This window comes from Dipodomys merriami, unplaced genomic scaffold (genome assembly GCF_024711535.1).
Source record: "Dipodomys merriami isolate MVZ:Mamm:240054 unplaced genomic scaffold, mDipMer1.0.p SCAF_2, whole genome shotgun sequence".
Lineage (NCBI taxonomy): Eukaryota > Metazoa > Chordata > Mammalia > Rodentia > Heteromyidae > Dipodomys > Dipodomys merriami.
The window spans coordinates 39,409,560-39,422,235 of NW_027203381.1; the positions used below are offsets into that span (position 1 = coordinate 39,409,560).

Genomic DNA, 12,676 nt, shown 5'->3' on the forward strand with positions numbered 1-12,676 from the left:
ACCAATCCAGCAGCTAGTTTCCTGTGGTGTGTATACATGAGAGACACCAGAAGGGATATTAGTAAGATTCCTTTCTAATGTCAAAGCAACAAGAGAGCTGTCTTTCTGTGTAAGGAGATGATTCCAGAAACCCATTCAGATAGGGTTAATATTTATTGTCCTTACAACAATTCAGCGCTCTCTCCTCATTGCTTTCCACACCCACAAAGGGAGGAAAAGTGAAAACCAACACCAACGTGAGGTGCCAGGTCCTAATGATAAATAACCACTCTTTAGTGAAAATTATATGCCAGGCAGGACAGAGGGCTGGAAGCATCCGGTTGTGACCTTCTAGCCACACATTAGACAACTCCCTGCAAGGACCTGCAAGTACTCGTTTTCACATTCTGTGGTCACCTTCTAGAGCCTGGCAGGCCAAACCACAGGAGTAGCTACAATATGGCCTCCACACCCGCCTGAGTTTTCAGATCAGCCTCTCACAATGGCTGGTCCTAGGACTGACGTGCCAATGTTGAGAAATACAGTGCACAGCCACTTTTCAAAAAGGTACCATTTCTCCTTTGTAAATGACAGGCTTCACCTCTGGACCCTTCCAACTTATAGACATGACCAAACTGTGGCGGTGAGTGTCCCTTTTACAAACGCTAATGAGAATATATACCCAAGTACCTGCTTAGTACTGAATGATTCAAATCCCATTATTTGCCGAGGTGTTGTTTACCCAAGAAAAATGAAAACATATTCCCACAAAAAGTCTTGAGTAAGAATGTGCACAGCAGCAGTGTTCACGATGCCATGTACTGGAAACAACTCAAACATCCCTTAATAACAGGGGTGGAGGAGCCTCCCGGTGCCTCTAGCCATACATAGAAAAAGAAAAAAACGTGAATCTCAGAAGGTGTGAACGAAGGTACATACACTACTATCTCACTTGCATGAAGTTCCAGAATAGGTAAGACCGAATAAATACGGTGGCCTAAGGCGGAAGAGCAGTGGCTTTAGGATGCCTGGGATAAGACTGTCCTATATCTGAATCAGAGGGTGGTAAGAGAATTCACAGGAGTGTAGTTAGAATGGGCACAGGCATAAACCACACCTCGTATGGCTTCCGTGGCTTCCGTGAAAAGGTACACTTCTCAACTTGAGCTGCTTGCTTCTGTGGAGAACTCCCAGGTACCCCAGAGCCTGACATTCCATGTAATCAGGAGATGTCAAGATGCAGGACAATAGCCTCCTTTCCAGGGTCAGAGTCTCAGGTTCCAAGCCCTTTACTGGGCTGGCCTAGCTGGGCCTGCCCTGGGGGCCTGAGAGAAGGCAGTAGGGCCCTGAATCTGGGTGGTCCCTGGCTCTGTTCCCATCAGCAAGCAGAGGTGGCAGCAGGAAGCCCCGGGGGCCGTGGGCAGCACAGCCTGGCCTCACAGCCTGATGGCTGCCTGCTGACAATGAGGGAGAGTGTATAACACTCCTCCATCTGTCTAGGCAGAGCTTTCCTCTAAGAGGCCAAATGGGCCCCAAAGCTCAGATAATCCTCTTTTCTTTTTTTTTTTTTGGGTCCGGTTGTGGGGCCTGAACTCTGGGCCTGGGTGCTGTCCCTCAGCTCTTCAGCTGAAGGCTAGCGCTCTACCACTTGAGCCACAGCACCACTTCTGGCTTTTTTCTTTTTGCTTATGTGGTGCTGAGGAATCGAACCCAGGGCCTCAGGCTTGCAAGGCAAGCGCTCTACCACTGAGCCACCTTCCCAGCCCAATCCTCTAACTCTTGCGGCCCATTTTGGGAGTCTCTAACTGCAGCTCCCTTTACCTGGTGTGATGTGTGTGTGTGTGCGCATGTGCACGCATGTATATACAGGGTCTTTTTATACAGTGTTCCCATGTAGGAAGCCCAACCTCTGACCCTCTGCCTCATCTGTCACCTTTCCATACCCTCCTCCTGACTATAGTGATTCATCTACATGAGCGATTCCCTACTCACCCCATGTCAATGAGAATGGGGACTGGGGTAGTTGTCCACTGGATGAGGAAGCACCGTGGGAATCTGGCACAGTGTGGCGATGCAACCAAACTTGCTGAATGTGCAAATTCTGTTACCCAGCACACAAAAACAAAGCGAACATACAAAAAAAAGCTCCATACTCTCATTCCTACAAGTTCAGTGCAAATGCCCAAAGGGTCCTGGGGAGCAGGGTAAGGCTCTTTGTCACACATATTGCTGACAATTTACAGTAGATTTCCTGCCTTTTAGCACAGTACCGACATTTGCAGCCAGGAGAGAAGCATGGAGGTCTCCCAGAGCTGACCAGGAAAATCAGCAGATGAGAAATAACAGTCTCTACAGCATGGACTCTCACAGGGAGCACATACTACACATCCCATGCAAGAGAAAGAGTGAGCCATCTGGGAGCATAAGGACAGGACACATATTCAAACTGGAAAGTCATCCAGAACACTGTCCAAGTAGGATAGACAAACATGGATGGACATATATATTCACTCCTGCCAGAACCTCAAAGCTCACAATGAAATCATCTAAGAAAGAAACCTAGCTTGTTAAAGCATAAGTCAGTGTTATCACCAGACAAAACATGCCCATAGGAAGCCTCTGCTCCCAAACTAAGTCAGTTGGAAGCACTGCACCTTCATTTCCTCTTAGGCACCTAAATAACTATTCAGATACTGATCAAAACAACTAGCGTCACTTCTGCCCTTGGTGGGCAGTCCCAGCAGACAGTGAGTTCAGACATGACCAGAAAAGGTCAAAGTGAAACGCATCCTGATCCAGGATTTGTAGCCTCAGACGCCCACTTCCTATCTTTCAACTAACTGTGAGAGCCTAACTCAGATTCCAAACCAGTTTCCTGCCAAGGTTACTTAATAAATGAGAGAGGAGAGAGGAAAGAGAGAGAGGAAAGAGACAGAGATGTGAGAGGTGGGGTTAGGGGAGGAGGGAGAGAAAGAAAGAGGAGTATCCTGGGGCTTGAATTCAGGGCCTGCACACTGTCCCTTAGTTTTCTCTCTCTCAAGGATGGCACTTTACCATTTGAACAATAGCTCCATTTCTGGGTTTTTGGTGGTTAATTGGAGAAGAGAGTCTCATAGATTTTCCTGCCCCAGCTGGCTTTGAACTTCCATCCTCATCTCAGCTTCCTGAGATCTAGGATTGTAGGTGGGAGCCATCAGCACTCAGCTCTTGCTCAGCTTTTGAACTCATAGCTGGTACTCTATCACTTGACCACACTTCCAGTTCTGGCTTTTTACTAGTTCACTCATAAGCGTCTTGATCATTTGTCCAGGCTGGCTTCCAACTTTGACCCTCAGGTCTCAGTCTCTTGAGTAGCTAGGACTATAGGTGTGAGCCACTGGTGCCCAGCAGTACTAGGGTCATTTTAAAATACCTCTACCTTCCTGTGGCATGTCAGGAGGACCTCTGGATGCTGGGCTAAATCACAGGAGGATGTATGTGGAAAGTAATCAGCCAAGCCGAGTGCTCAGCTGAGAATGCTAAGCACTAAGTGCAGTGTCCTTTGAATCTGTGGGTTGGTCTGCACTATAGCACCTACACACACGAAAGCCCAGAACAATGATTGTCTGTTCAATGCAAGGTGAGTGCAAAGAGCACTGGGAGTGAGGGAACCACAGGAGAAGTCAGCTTGCCCACCCTGCCATCCTGGCCAGAGTGAAGAAGGCATTGAGGGCATGTTGGGTTGGCAGTCTCCGCATTCATGCTATGCAGGACACACCTAGTTGTCCCCTCCTCCCACAGCAGCCAATGCTCTGCTAGTCTTGGAATCCAGGCAGCTCAGCCCAAAGTACATGGCCCTCCTGGTATCTGGAGGAACGGCACAGCCATCGGTGGCGGGAAAGATGGTCAAACAAAAGCAGAAACTAAAATTATACCAAGGGAAAAACAGGAAGAGTCTGCAAAGTAAAAACAGCAAGGAGAGGGCTTGCATTTAACACCCACAGTGTCCTACTTTCACTTTCCCAAGAGATAATTCTGTCATCTCCAGCCTGGTGCCAATGGTTTGTTTGGCGTGCAGGGGGCGGGCCTCGGTTACCTAGTGGATCCAGACGTGGCTCAGCTTGATGGGTGGGTCCTGCCTGCAACAGGGTCTGTCAGTGTGTCAGCTCGGCCATGCCTTCCCAGAGGGGAATGCTGACCCAGCCTCAGCTGGTAGTTTTCACATACACTGGTGACAACCTAATCTTCTCAAATACCCTAGAAATAATGTTTGCAGGCCAGGGGACCAACAAGATCCTGGACCCCAGCTTGGTCTTGTCATAAGTAACCCCCACTGAAAGCTCCTTACCAAGATGCCTCAGACAGAACCCCATCTCAAGGCTGTGAATGCAGGCAAGCTGTCCAAGGTGGTTGCAAGGATGAGTGAACCAATCCATCCATCCATCTACCCACCCATCCACCCACCCACCCACCCATCCATCCATCCATCCACCCACCCATCCATCCATCCATCCATCCATCCACACATCCAATGCTACTCACCATGTAAGAAGGAAAGATGAGAACTCGCTTGTGCTTGCCACAAGGCCACTGGGGGTCATCCAAGAGATTTGGGTCATAGTCCATAAAGTCTCCTGGGTCACTACCTGAAGATCACATGCAGAATGATAAGTAGGGGCCCTGGATTTCCTGAGGCAGAGGCTGCTGGAAGAATGCCAGTTAGTTTTTGAAGACAAGCATTTGGCTCAGTGTCACATCACTGGCTTTTTTTTTTTAAGCTGACTTCTCACTGAGGTAGATCCCCTCACCAAAACCTCAACAAATTCTTACCATTCTGACATTTTCCATTTTAGAAAACTCCCTGACTCAGGACAACAAAAACCTTCTCACAGACTACCACATGCACAGATGCCTGGAGTCTCAGCACAGCCCAGAGAAGGCTCCTTTTGTAAACTTGAAGACCAATTACGAGACTTGGTCTAGGAGCATGAGTTGGGATGCAAGCTTCCAGGCAGGCCACAACGGGAGGATGAACGCAAACCAGAGCAGCCACCAAGGCACATAGCTATAAACAACCCAGGTGGTGCCAACACAGAGGCCAGCTGACCTTGCAAACAGCTCATTCACCTGGAATTGTTGAGAACAGAAATGATGTCTTCCTAATGAGTTTTTGTCCTCATATTGATTCTTACAGAAGTTAGTATGGGCAGAGCCCAAGTACACAAACCTTCCTTCAATGGCTCACTCAGCTCATGTACTATAATAACCACAAACAAACTCCTACCTGATCCTGATCCTGCATTGTGGGTTCCAGTTATTTGTGGGGGGGGAACCCCCAAAGCCAAGTACCATGATATTGGGGGACATAACTGGGTGAAGGAAGAGCTGAGTGGTCAGGAAAAGTTGGGAAGCCAGCCATCTCTGTATGGGGCAGATGGCCTAGGCTTTGTCCAGAGAGATTACCTATGACTTGCTTGTGAGATGACCATGACGGGAGAACAAGCTTTCCCCGGAGTCCTCTTGCCTGTGGGCATCTACGTGTCCTCCAGTCCCCACAAGGAGAGACACCACCCACACTGCACACGTTACCACATCCCACCAGGCCGAGGTTACCTGTGTCGAGGCTCCCCTGGGTGCTGCTGGCCCGGCCTATGGAGAGGCTGCGGTGGCTCAGGTTACGGAATTGGGAGAAGGAGGAGGTGGAGTCTATGGTATTTCTCCGGGTTCCAAAGGCATTGGTGGGTAACAGAAATTGGGTATAAGAAACCGTCTAAAAGGTGAAGGTAGAAATCAATCAGTGATTTGTTCCCTGGCAAGGCTAAGGCTTGCATTCTGCCCAGGCTATCCCGCCGCTCCAAATGCAGGCTTGTGTTTTTAAATGTACAGTTCTCAACTGAGATCTGAAAACTCAGCAAAGCAGTTTGCTTTGGTATTCACTGTGCCAAAACCTCACCTGGACCTGAGGGCATGTACCCTAGCTGGTGTAACTGCTTCTGTTATAAGACAGAAATATTAACATATTCTCTGTGTGTGTGTGTGTGTGTGTGTGTGTGTGTGTGTGTGTGTGTGTGTGTGTGTGTGTGTGTGTGTGTGTGTGTGTGTGTGTGTGTGTGTGTGTGTGTGTGTGTGTGTGTGTGTGTGTGTGTGTGTGTGTGTGTGTGTGTGTGTGTGTGTGTGTGTGTGTGTGTGTGTGTGTGTACTGGGACTTGAACTCAGGGGACTGTCCCTTTTTCACTCAAGGCTAACACTCTACCACTTAAGCCATGCCTCTACTACTCTAGCTTTCTGCTGGTTTTAATTAGACCTAAGAGTCTCAAGGCGTTTCCTGCCCAGCTTGGCTTTCAACTGTGATCCTCAGATCTGTCTCTTTCATAGCTAGGATTACAGGCATGAGCCACCACCCTGGGCCTTGTGTTGTTCTGTATAATCTACCAAATAACAGAATTCTAGGACACACCAGGCCAGCAGAGTTCTGATAAGGATGGTGGGCTTCTTGCTTTTCTGGTTGGTGCTCTATATGACACTCAATCCCACACTGCCTTGTTCCACTGTGAAGGGTGCTTAAATCACCCAGTCCATCCTGGAATGTGCACATGTGTATATGAGCATGTCAGTATTGCACAAGCAGCTGTAAATGGTATCAACAGAGAAATACTGTACATGTACCCAAGGAACTCCCAAGCCCACTGCTACTGAACCAGGGGCTCTCAGTGGGATTTTTGTCTGCACTCTGACTGGCACAGGCGGCTGGAAATCTGCCCCTAGACCTTGTTTCTTTCTTCCTAGCTGAGTCTCATGGTCTAGCTCACTGCCTCTGCCTTAGGGCATCTGTAAACACCTGCGGAGTGAAAGCCCGGAGCCTTACCTTCCCATCAGCACCCAGCTCCACACCTTCCAGGCCAATGATCTCTTTCAAGCTCATGGCGCCTGCTGACTGTCTCCCTCCATCCAACTTCAGATCCCTGGAGAGGACAAACCAAAGGGAGAATACTCCTGTGTGCTCCCATAAGAGTGACAAAGGATGCTTACTGCACGAGACACGACAATCACACTGATGCAGGACCATGGGGTTGCAATGGGTGGGACGTCCCTTTATCTTTCCTGGGGGGCTTGTCAGTGATGCTCTATTTTGTTCCCTTCACTTGACACAACTGAAACCCAAGTATAAAGATTAAAGCCAGACTCAGCCAATGGTCATCCAGTAAGGCCCCTAAGTTCTTAAGAGAAAGCCAATTATCAAGTGGGGATGTATCCCAGGAATGCTAGAGACAGCGAGTTTCCTGCGATGCTGAGTTCTTTTGAAAGCTGTTAGATGAAAGCTACTCTCTTGATCAGACAGGATCAATTAATATCCTAAATGCCCATCTCCACTGCTAGTAGCTAAAAGATTTATATCACAATATTCAGCCCAACAACCTTGCCAAGCCCTGAGGGGGGGGGAAAGAATAATCCCCAGGAATAATAAGCCTCTTGCATCATGCCGTGCAATTTCCAAAGCCTTTTTTATTCATTTTTAAATTTCTTTGAGGTAATTTTAAAGGCTAGGCTGAAGTTTGGTGGTAGAGTGCTTGTCAGCATATAAAAGGCTCTAGGTTCAATCCTTACCATAATAAGAGAAAACAAAGATGACTGTAAGACAGGAAATATTATTAATAACTCATTTTATAGAAGAGAAAAATTGAGGCCCAGCATAGGTAAGTGGCGTGCCAAGGTCACCATGATAGTAGGTGATAGGATTGGTTCTGAACCCAATGTTCCTAGTGGGTCAAGAGGGGCTTGTCAAAGAACAGTCCTCCTTCCAGGAGTCCTCAAGCTCTGCTCAATGTTAGAACTGTCCGGGACCCCTATGATCTACTGAGGTTTAGCTCCTCCCCAAAACAACCTGTAGAAGATGGAACCTGAGCATCCAGACGGTTACATCACCCCCAAAGCATCCTAAATTGCAGCCTACTGAGGAGCTGGCTTCTGCCTTTTATCTCCATGGCACTCAGTGCTTCTAGAGGGGGCCACCCTGCACCACCGCGTTCTCACCAAGAGACCTGCACAGAGGCACCGTATTCAGGGGCCAAGACCTAAGCAAGACAAATGAGTTATAAGAATAAGAGAGGGGAGGGAGAGAGGGAGCGAGAGGGAGAGAAAGAGGAGAGGAGGGGAGGAGAAAGGGGAGGGGAAGAAAGGCAAGGGGTAAGGAAGGGGGAGAGAGGGGGAGAAAGGGAAGAAGAGAGAGGAAGAGAGAGAGGGGAGAAGGAGAGTGAGAGAGAGATTTTCAAATGTAGAGGAACACCAAATTTAGCCCCCCTTCATCTACGGCATTCTGGGACAGACTGGATCCCTAATACACCTCAAGTGCATGGTCTGATTGGGGACATAGTCTCTTGGGAGGCCATGGCACTGCCATTTGCAAACCACCACCAGTTATGCAGAACAAAAGCAAGCAATCAAGCGACCTACATACCCAAGTCTTCCATCTTTGTATTCGTAAGGTTTTTAGTGTTTTTTCTTAACACTGAATTTTTTTTTTTTTCTGAGACTGGAACTTGAACTCAGTAACTGATCTGTTCGCTTCGCTGGCTGGCATTCTGCCACTTGAGTGACACCTCCAACCCCCAACCCTGAGAACTATTAATCACTGTATGTCCCCCAATATTTCTGCTCATACCCTATGAACATAAATGAGTTCAGGTAATTACAGCATAGACTATGACCCTGTAAACGCTTAGCTAGAACACACAAGTCATCCAAATGAAGCCTTCACGGATGTTCTGAGCAAGGGAACTACTTTCCCACGTATTAGTATTCTTCTCTGCTGCTCCCCTCCCCCCACCCATGGGGACCACACTCCTGGAAGGCTGCGAGGTCCAAGATCACTTAAGTCACATTACTTTGTGACTGCTCACCGTTGGGAAGATCAAGCAGGCTATAGGCAAGCAGGGCCTAGCCAAGACACTAAGACCATCACTCCACCATTCCACCTGCGGCAGGAGCTTCCCAGTGTGATTCCCCACAGACTGCCTAAGGCAATTAAGGAGGGAGAGCGTGAATGTGCCTGGTCCTTCACCAAGGGAGATGTCCACAAAGGAAAAACTTCAACAGGAAGGTGAGGAAAGGATCCCTGGGGAGAAGAGAGCAAGGAGAGGAATCTGGGCACAGATTAGGAAAATTAGCTGGTACAGAAGCCAATAGGCAAGGGATTCTGAGCTTGGCTATCATGGTCTCCTATCTTCCCAGACCCCAACCCTGGAATTCAGGGTCCTCCCATACCCCACTGCCACTCCTAAGTTATTCTCATTTGGTCTGACAGAGAATAGTAGTTAGGGTTGATAATAGAAAAACAGGGAACATTTTTCTAAGGGAAGAAAGCCAGGGAAGTATAAGGTTAAGTAAGAATGTTTCTTAGTGATAGGCTGAAGGACAGGAGGCCCCAACCCATTGTCTACTGTGTGTGATACATTAAGAAACTGTAGCAGTAAGCTGGCTGTCCTGCTGGTACTGGTTTACCAAGATGGCATAGAAGATGGGTGCTTTTTTTCCTTTTTGTGCCAATATTGAGACTGGTACTCAGGGCCTGGGTGCTGTCCCTTAGCGTTTTTGCTCTACCCCTTGAGTCACAGCTCCCCTTCTGCCTTTTTTTCTGGTTAACTGGGGAGAAAAGTCTCCACACTTTTCCTGCTCAGGATCCTCAGAGCTCAGGCTCCCAGGTAGCAAGGATGACAGGTGTGAGTCACTAGCGCCCAGCTGTGGGTGTTTCCTATCACTCCCCTCTCTCACCTGTCTTCATTTTGTCACACTCATGACATCCCTGGGACAGGCTTTGCCCCGATGGCTGTCCACTGACTGTTAGCTGCGCACATGACCGTTAACAAAAGCAAACAAGCCTTGTCTTTTCCCGTACCTCCTTTTTCCATGTTCCTCCCAAGAGAAACGAAGCAAGGAACAAAAAAATACAAAATGTGCTCACATAAAATCCAAAATTCCTCTCCATGAGCTCACGCCAGCCCTTTGGGGATTAGTAGAGTCACTGGATTGTCCTGAGGCACTCAGGACACCAGGGCTCATGTGGAAGATTAGGTGGAGCCAGGCTGCACCTCACAGGCTCTCTGGAGAACTGGTGGAATGGTGTCACACTTCCTGCTGGCTTTTCCCCTCCCATTATTCTACTTTCCAAAGAGCTCGAGTTGAGCTGAGTGAGCCGAGGCGGCAGAAGCTGGAGTCCACCTTCAGCTGTGCTGGCTCAGGGCAGCCATCCCGGCTCCCCCATGATGGAAGTGGTCTCCACAACCTCTGCCCAACATGTGGGCACAGGACCCTTGCAATGTGGCCAGCAGATGAGGAACCCCACGTTTAATCCGATGCAGTTTTAGGTGTTAAGTAGCCGCAGGCAGCTGGGGACAAGCTTATCTGACTAAGGCTTGGTGCTTGCTTGGCAGGACTCTGGCTGCGCTTGTGGGTAACTCTCCCCCACCCCCGACCTGTCACATATGATTAAGTTCATGATGTGGCTTGGCCTCCCCCATTTTCTTTCTCCGAACAGTCTTTCTGCCTGGCACCTCAGAAGCGTTGACTTTATAGGCCCCAGAGATGGAAGAAATGATGTCACAGGGCTCCTTAGAGGAGGATCCTTCCCCCCACCCCCACCCCCACATCCCCTCCATGGAAGGCAATGGACACCATGCCCAGGACTCCCTCATTACTCCTTCAACAAAGCTGCTAGACCATATGTAAGAAGTGGGCCTGCCTGAGGGTCACGGAGTGGTGGAGTGTTAGCAGTGATCAGAGTGCAACCCCAAGCCCTAGCACGGCAGATGCCTCCAGACCCTACACCACAGCACCGTGAAGAGTGTGATGCAGGAGCTGCACTCTGGGATGAACAATCTGAGCTTTCCTTTAGCCTTGTGTGGGGGTGAGGAGGGGGAGGGGGAGGAGGAAGGGGGATAATCTTCCACACAGAGCAAATCAGAAGTGAGGTGTTTCTTGCAATGTGGCGGGTACACTGGCATCTGCTACTTTCATAGGTGAAAAACTTCACTGCCTTGGTTAACAAAAATCACAAGCACTCCAGAACACTGACTAAAAGGGGTTGGGGGCACACTTTTCTGAACACTTTCTCATTTGCATTCAGGGAGAAGACTGTTGCTAGCTGCTTTATGAGTGGGTGTGAATTAAGAGCACATGTGTACATACAGAGAGTCACTTGCATAGGGGCTGCCCAGAAGAGAACAGAAGTAGAAAGGCCTTTTCTAATCAGCTCTGGTTTCTGACCACAGTGTTTGGCACCATACAGTTGGCATCTGAAAACATAAGAGATGCTGAAAACTTCTCTGGGTTGCTTTTTCTTGCTAAGCACTGGTACTGCAAGATATTGATCTGAACCTCAAGAAATCACCTTTTGGCTACACTTGACATCAACAATAGAAAGAGCAATTTTACACTGTGTCTTCTAATATTGAAGGCAATTGCCCAGGCCTTAGGTGTGAGTGCAGAGCAAGCAAGACAGCCAGGGCTGTGCCTTGCATAAGCCTGAAGGGTTGGGAGGCTGCTTGCTGAAAGAAGAGATTCCCAGCCAGAGAGTCCTTTAAACCCCCTAGCAAAGCCAGGCACTGGTGGCTCATGCCTGTCATCTTAGCTACTCAGGAGGCTGAGATCTGAGGATCTCAGTTCAAAGCCAGACCAGGCAGGAAAGTCCCAATTCACACCAAAAAAATCTCTAAGTGGAGCTGTGGCACAAGTGGAAGAGTGTCAGGCCCTCAGAGTTCAAGCCCTAGTACTGGCACAACAAACAAATAACAACAAAAATCTTCTAGTAAATAGTTAAGCAGAAATCCCAGGGGCCAGGGGATAGTGATTAAAATCTCCATTTTCTAAGACCATTGTTTGGAACTCTCATAGAACAATTATGAAAATAAAACTACCTAATGCACTCACATGCCCCTAGTACCAGAAGAGCTGCAAATGGTACAAGAGCAAATTGAAATTGGACTTTTCAACTTACTTGAAAAGCCTCCAGGCTTATTTCCTTTCTAGCTAAAGCTATAGTTTAAATATTACTTTATAATGTATCTCCTTTTAAAAATGGAAGGGGCAGTTCAAATACTGTTTGTGGGCAGTGTCCCAAATTGTGTGCATTAGGTTAAAATGCTGTAGCCCTCAGAGGTGAACACAGTGGCCAGGTTGTAGGAGAAAATCTCCTTTTTGCAGGGGTGGGAGCTGAGCCCCTGTTACAGGAAAGGGGGGTGGCTCATGGTAGTCATTCCTCATCACCATAGCTCTGGCTGCCACTGTAGCTTGGCACAGCTCAAGTTCTTGCCAACCGGAGCTCAGTTCTCATTCGAAGGTTGTTAACTTTTGCACGTCATTCAATGTACACATTATGCATAAATGTAGCCAGAGTCCTGACATGCAACAAGTGCATGTTGGAAATCCAGCATGAACACTTGTTTTCTGTCTCCTCCTCCTCCTCAAAGTCTGATGTTTGAAACTGGTCAGCGGCAGAGCAGGAATGGCTGGTAGGGGAGTCAGGGGAGGGGGTCGGGGAAGATAAAGGGGAATTAAAAATAGGAGCTGAAAGTGTGTTTGGGAGACAGCCAAGATGTAGTTCTACCCTTCAGCAAGGAGCAGAAAAACAGGTTGGCTCATTTTTAGGAGGATAACATCCGTTGTAGGATGGCAGCACAATTTATTTTGTAATCTCATGGTAGGAAACCTCCTAGGCCTTGTCTTG

The 12,676-nt window shown here is 48.3% G+C and overlaps 1 protein-coding gene across 2 annotated transcripts in view; it reads right to left on the reverse strand.

Annotated features, from left to right (window-relative positions):
* The window catches only part of Cables1 (Cdk5 and Abl enzyme substrate 1), a 102,684-nt gene that overhangs the window by 8,828 nt on the left and 81,180 nt on the right, over nt 1-12,676 (reverse strand). For both annotated transcript variants that reach the window (XM_070029446.1, XM_070029445.1), the window contains 3 exons: nt 6,824-6,920; nt 5,572-5,728; nt 4,501-4,604 (listed from right to left, as the gene is read on the reverse strand). In XM_070029446.1, coding sequence (XP_069885547.1) covers nt 4,501-4,604; nt 5,572-5,728; nt 6,824-6,920 — 358 coding nt within the window. The remainder of the gene's footprint in view (nt 1-4,500; nt 4,605-5,571; nt 5,729-6,823; nt 6,921-12,676) is intronic.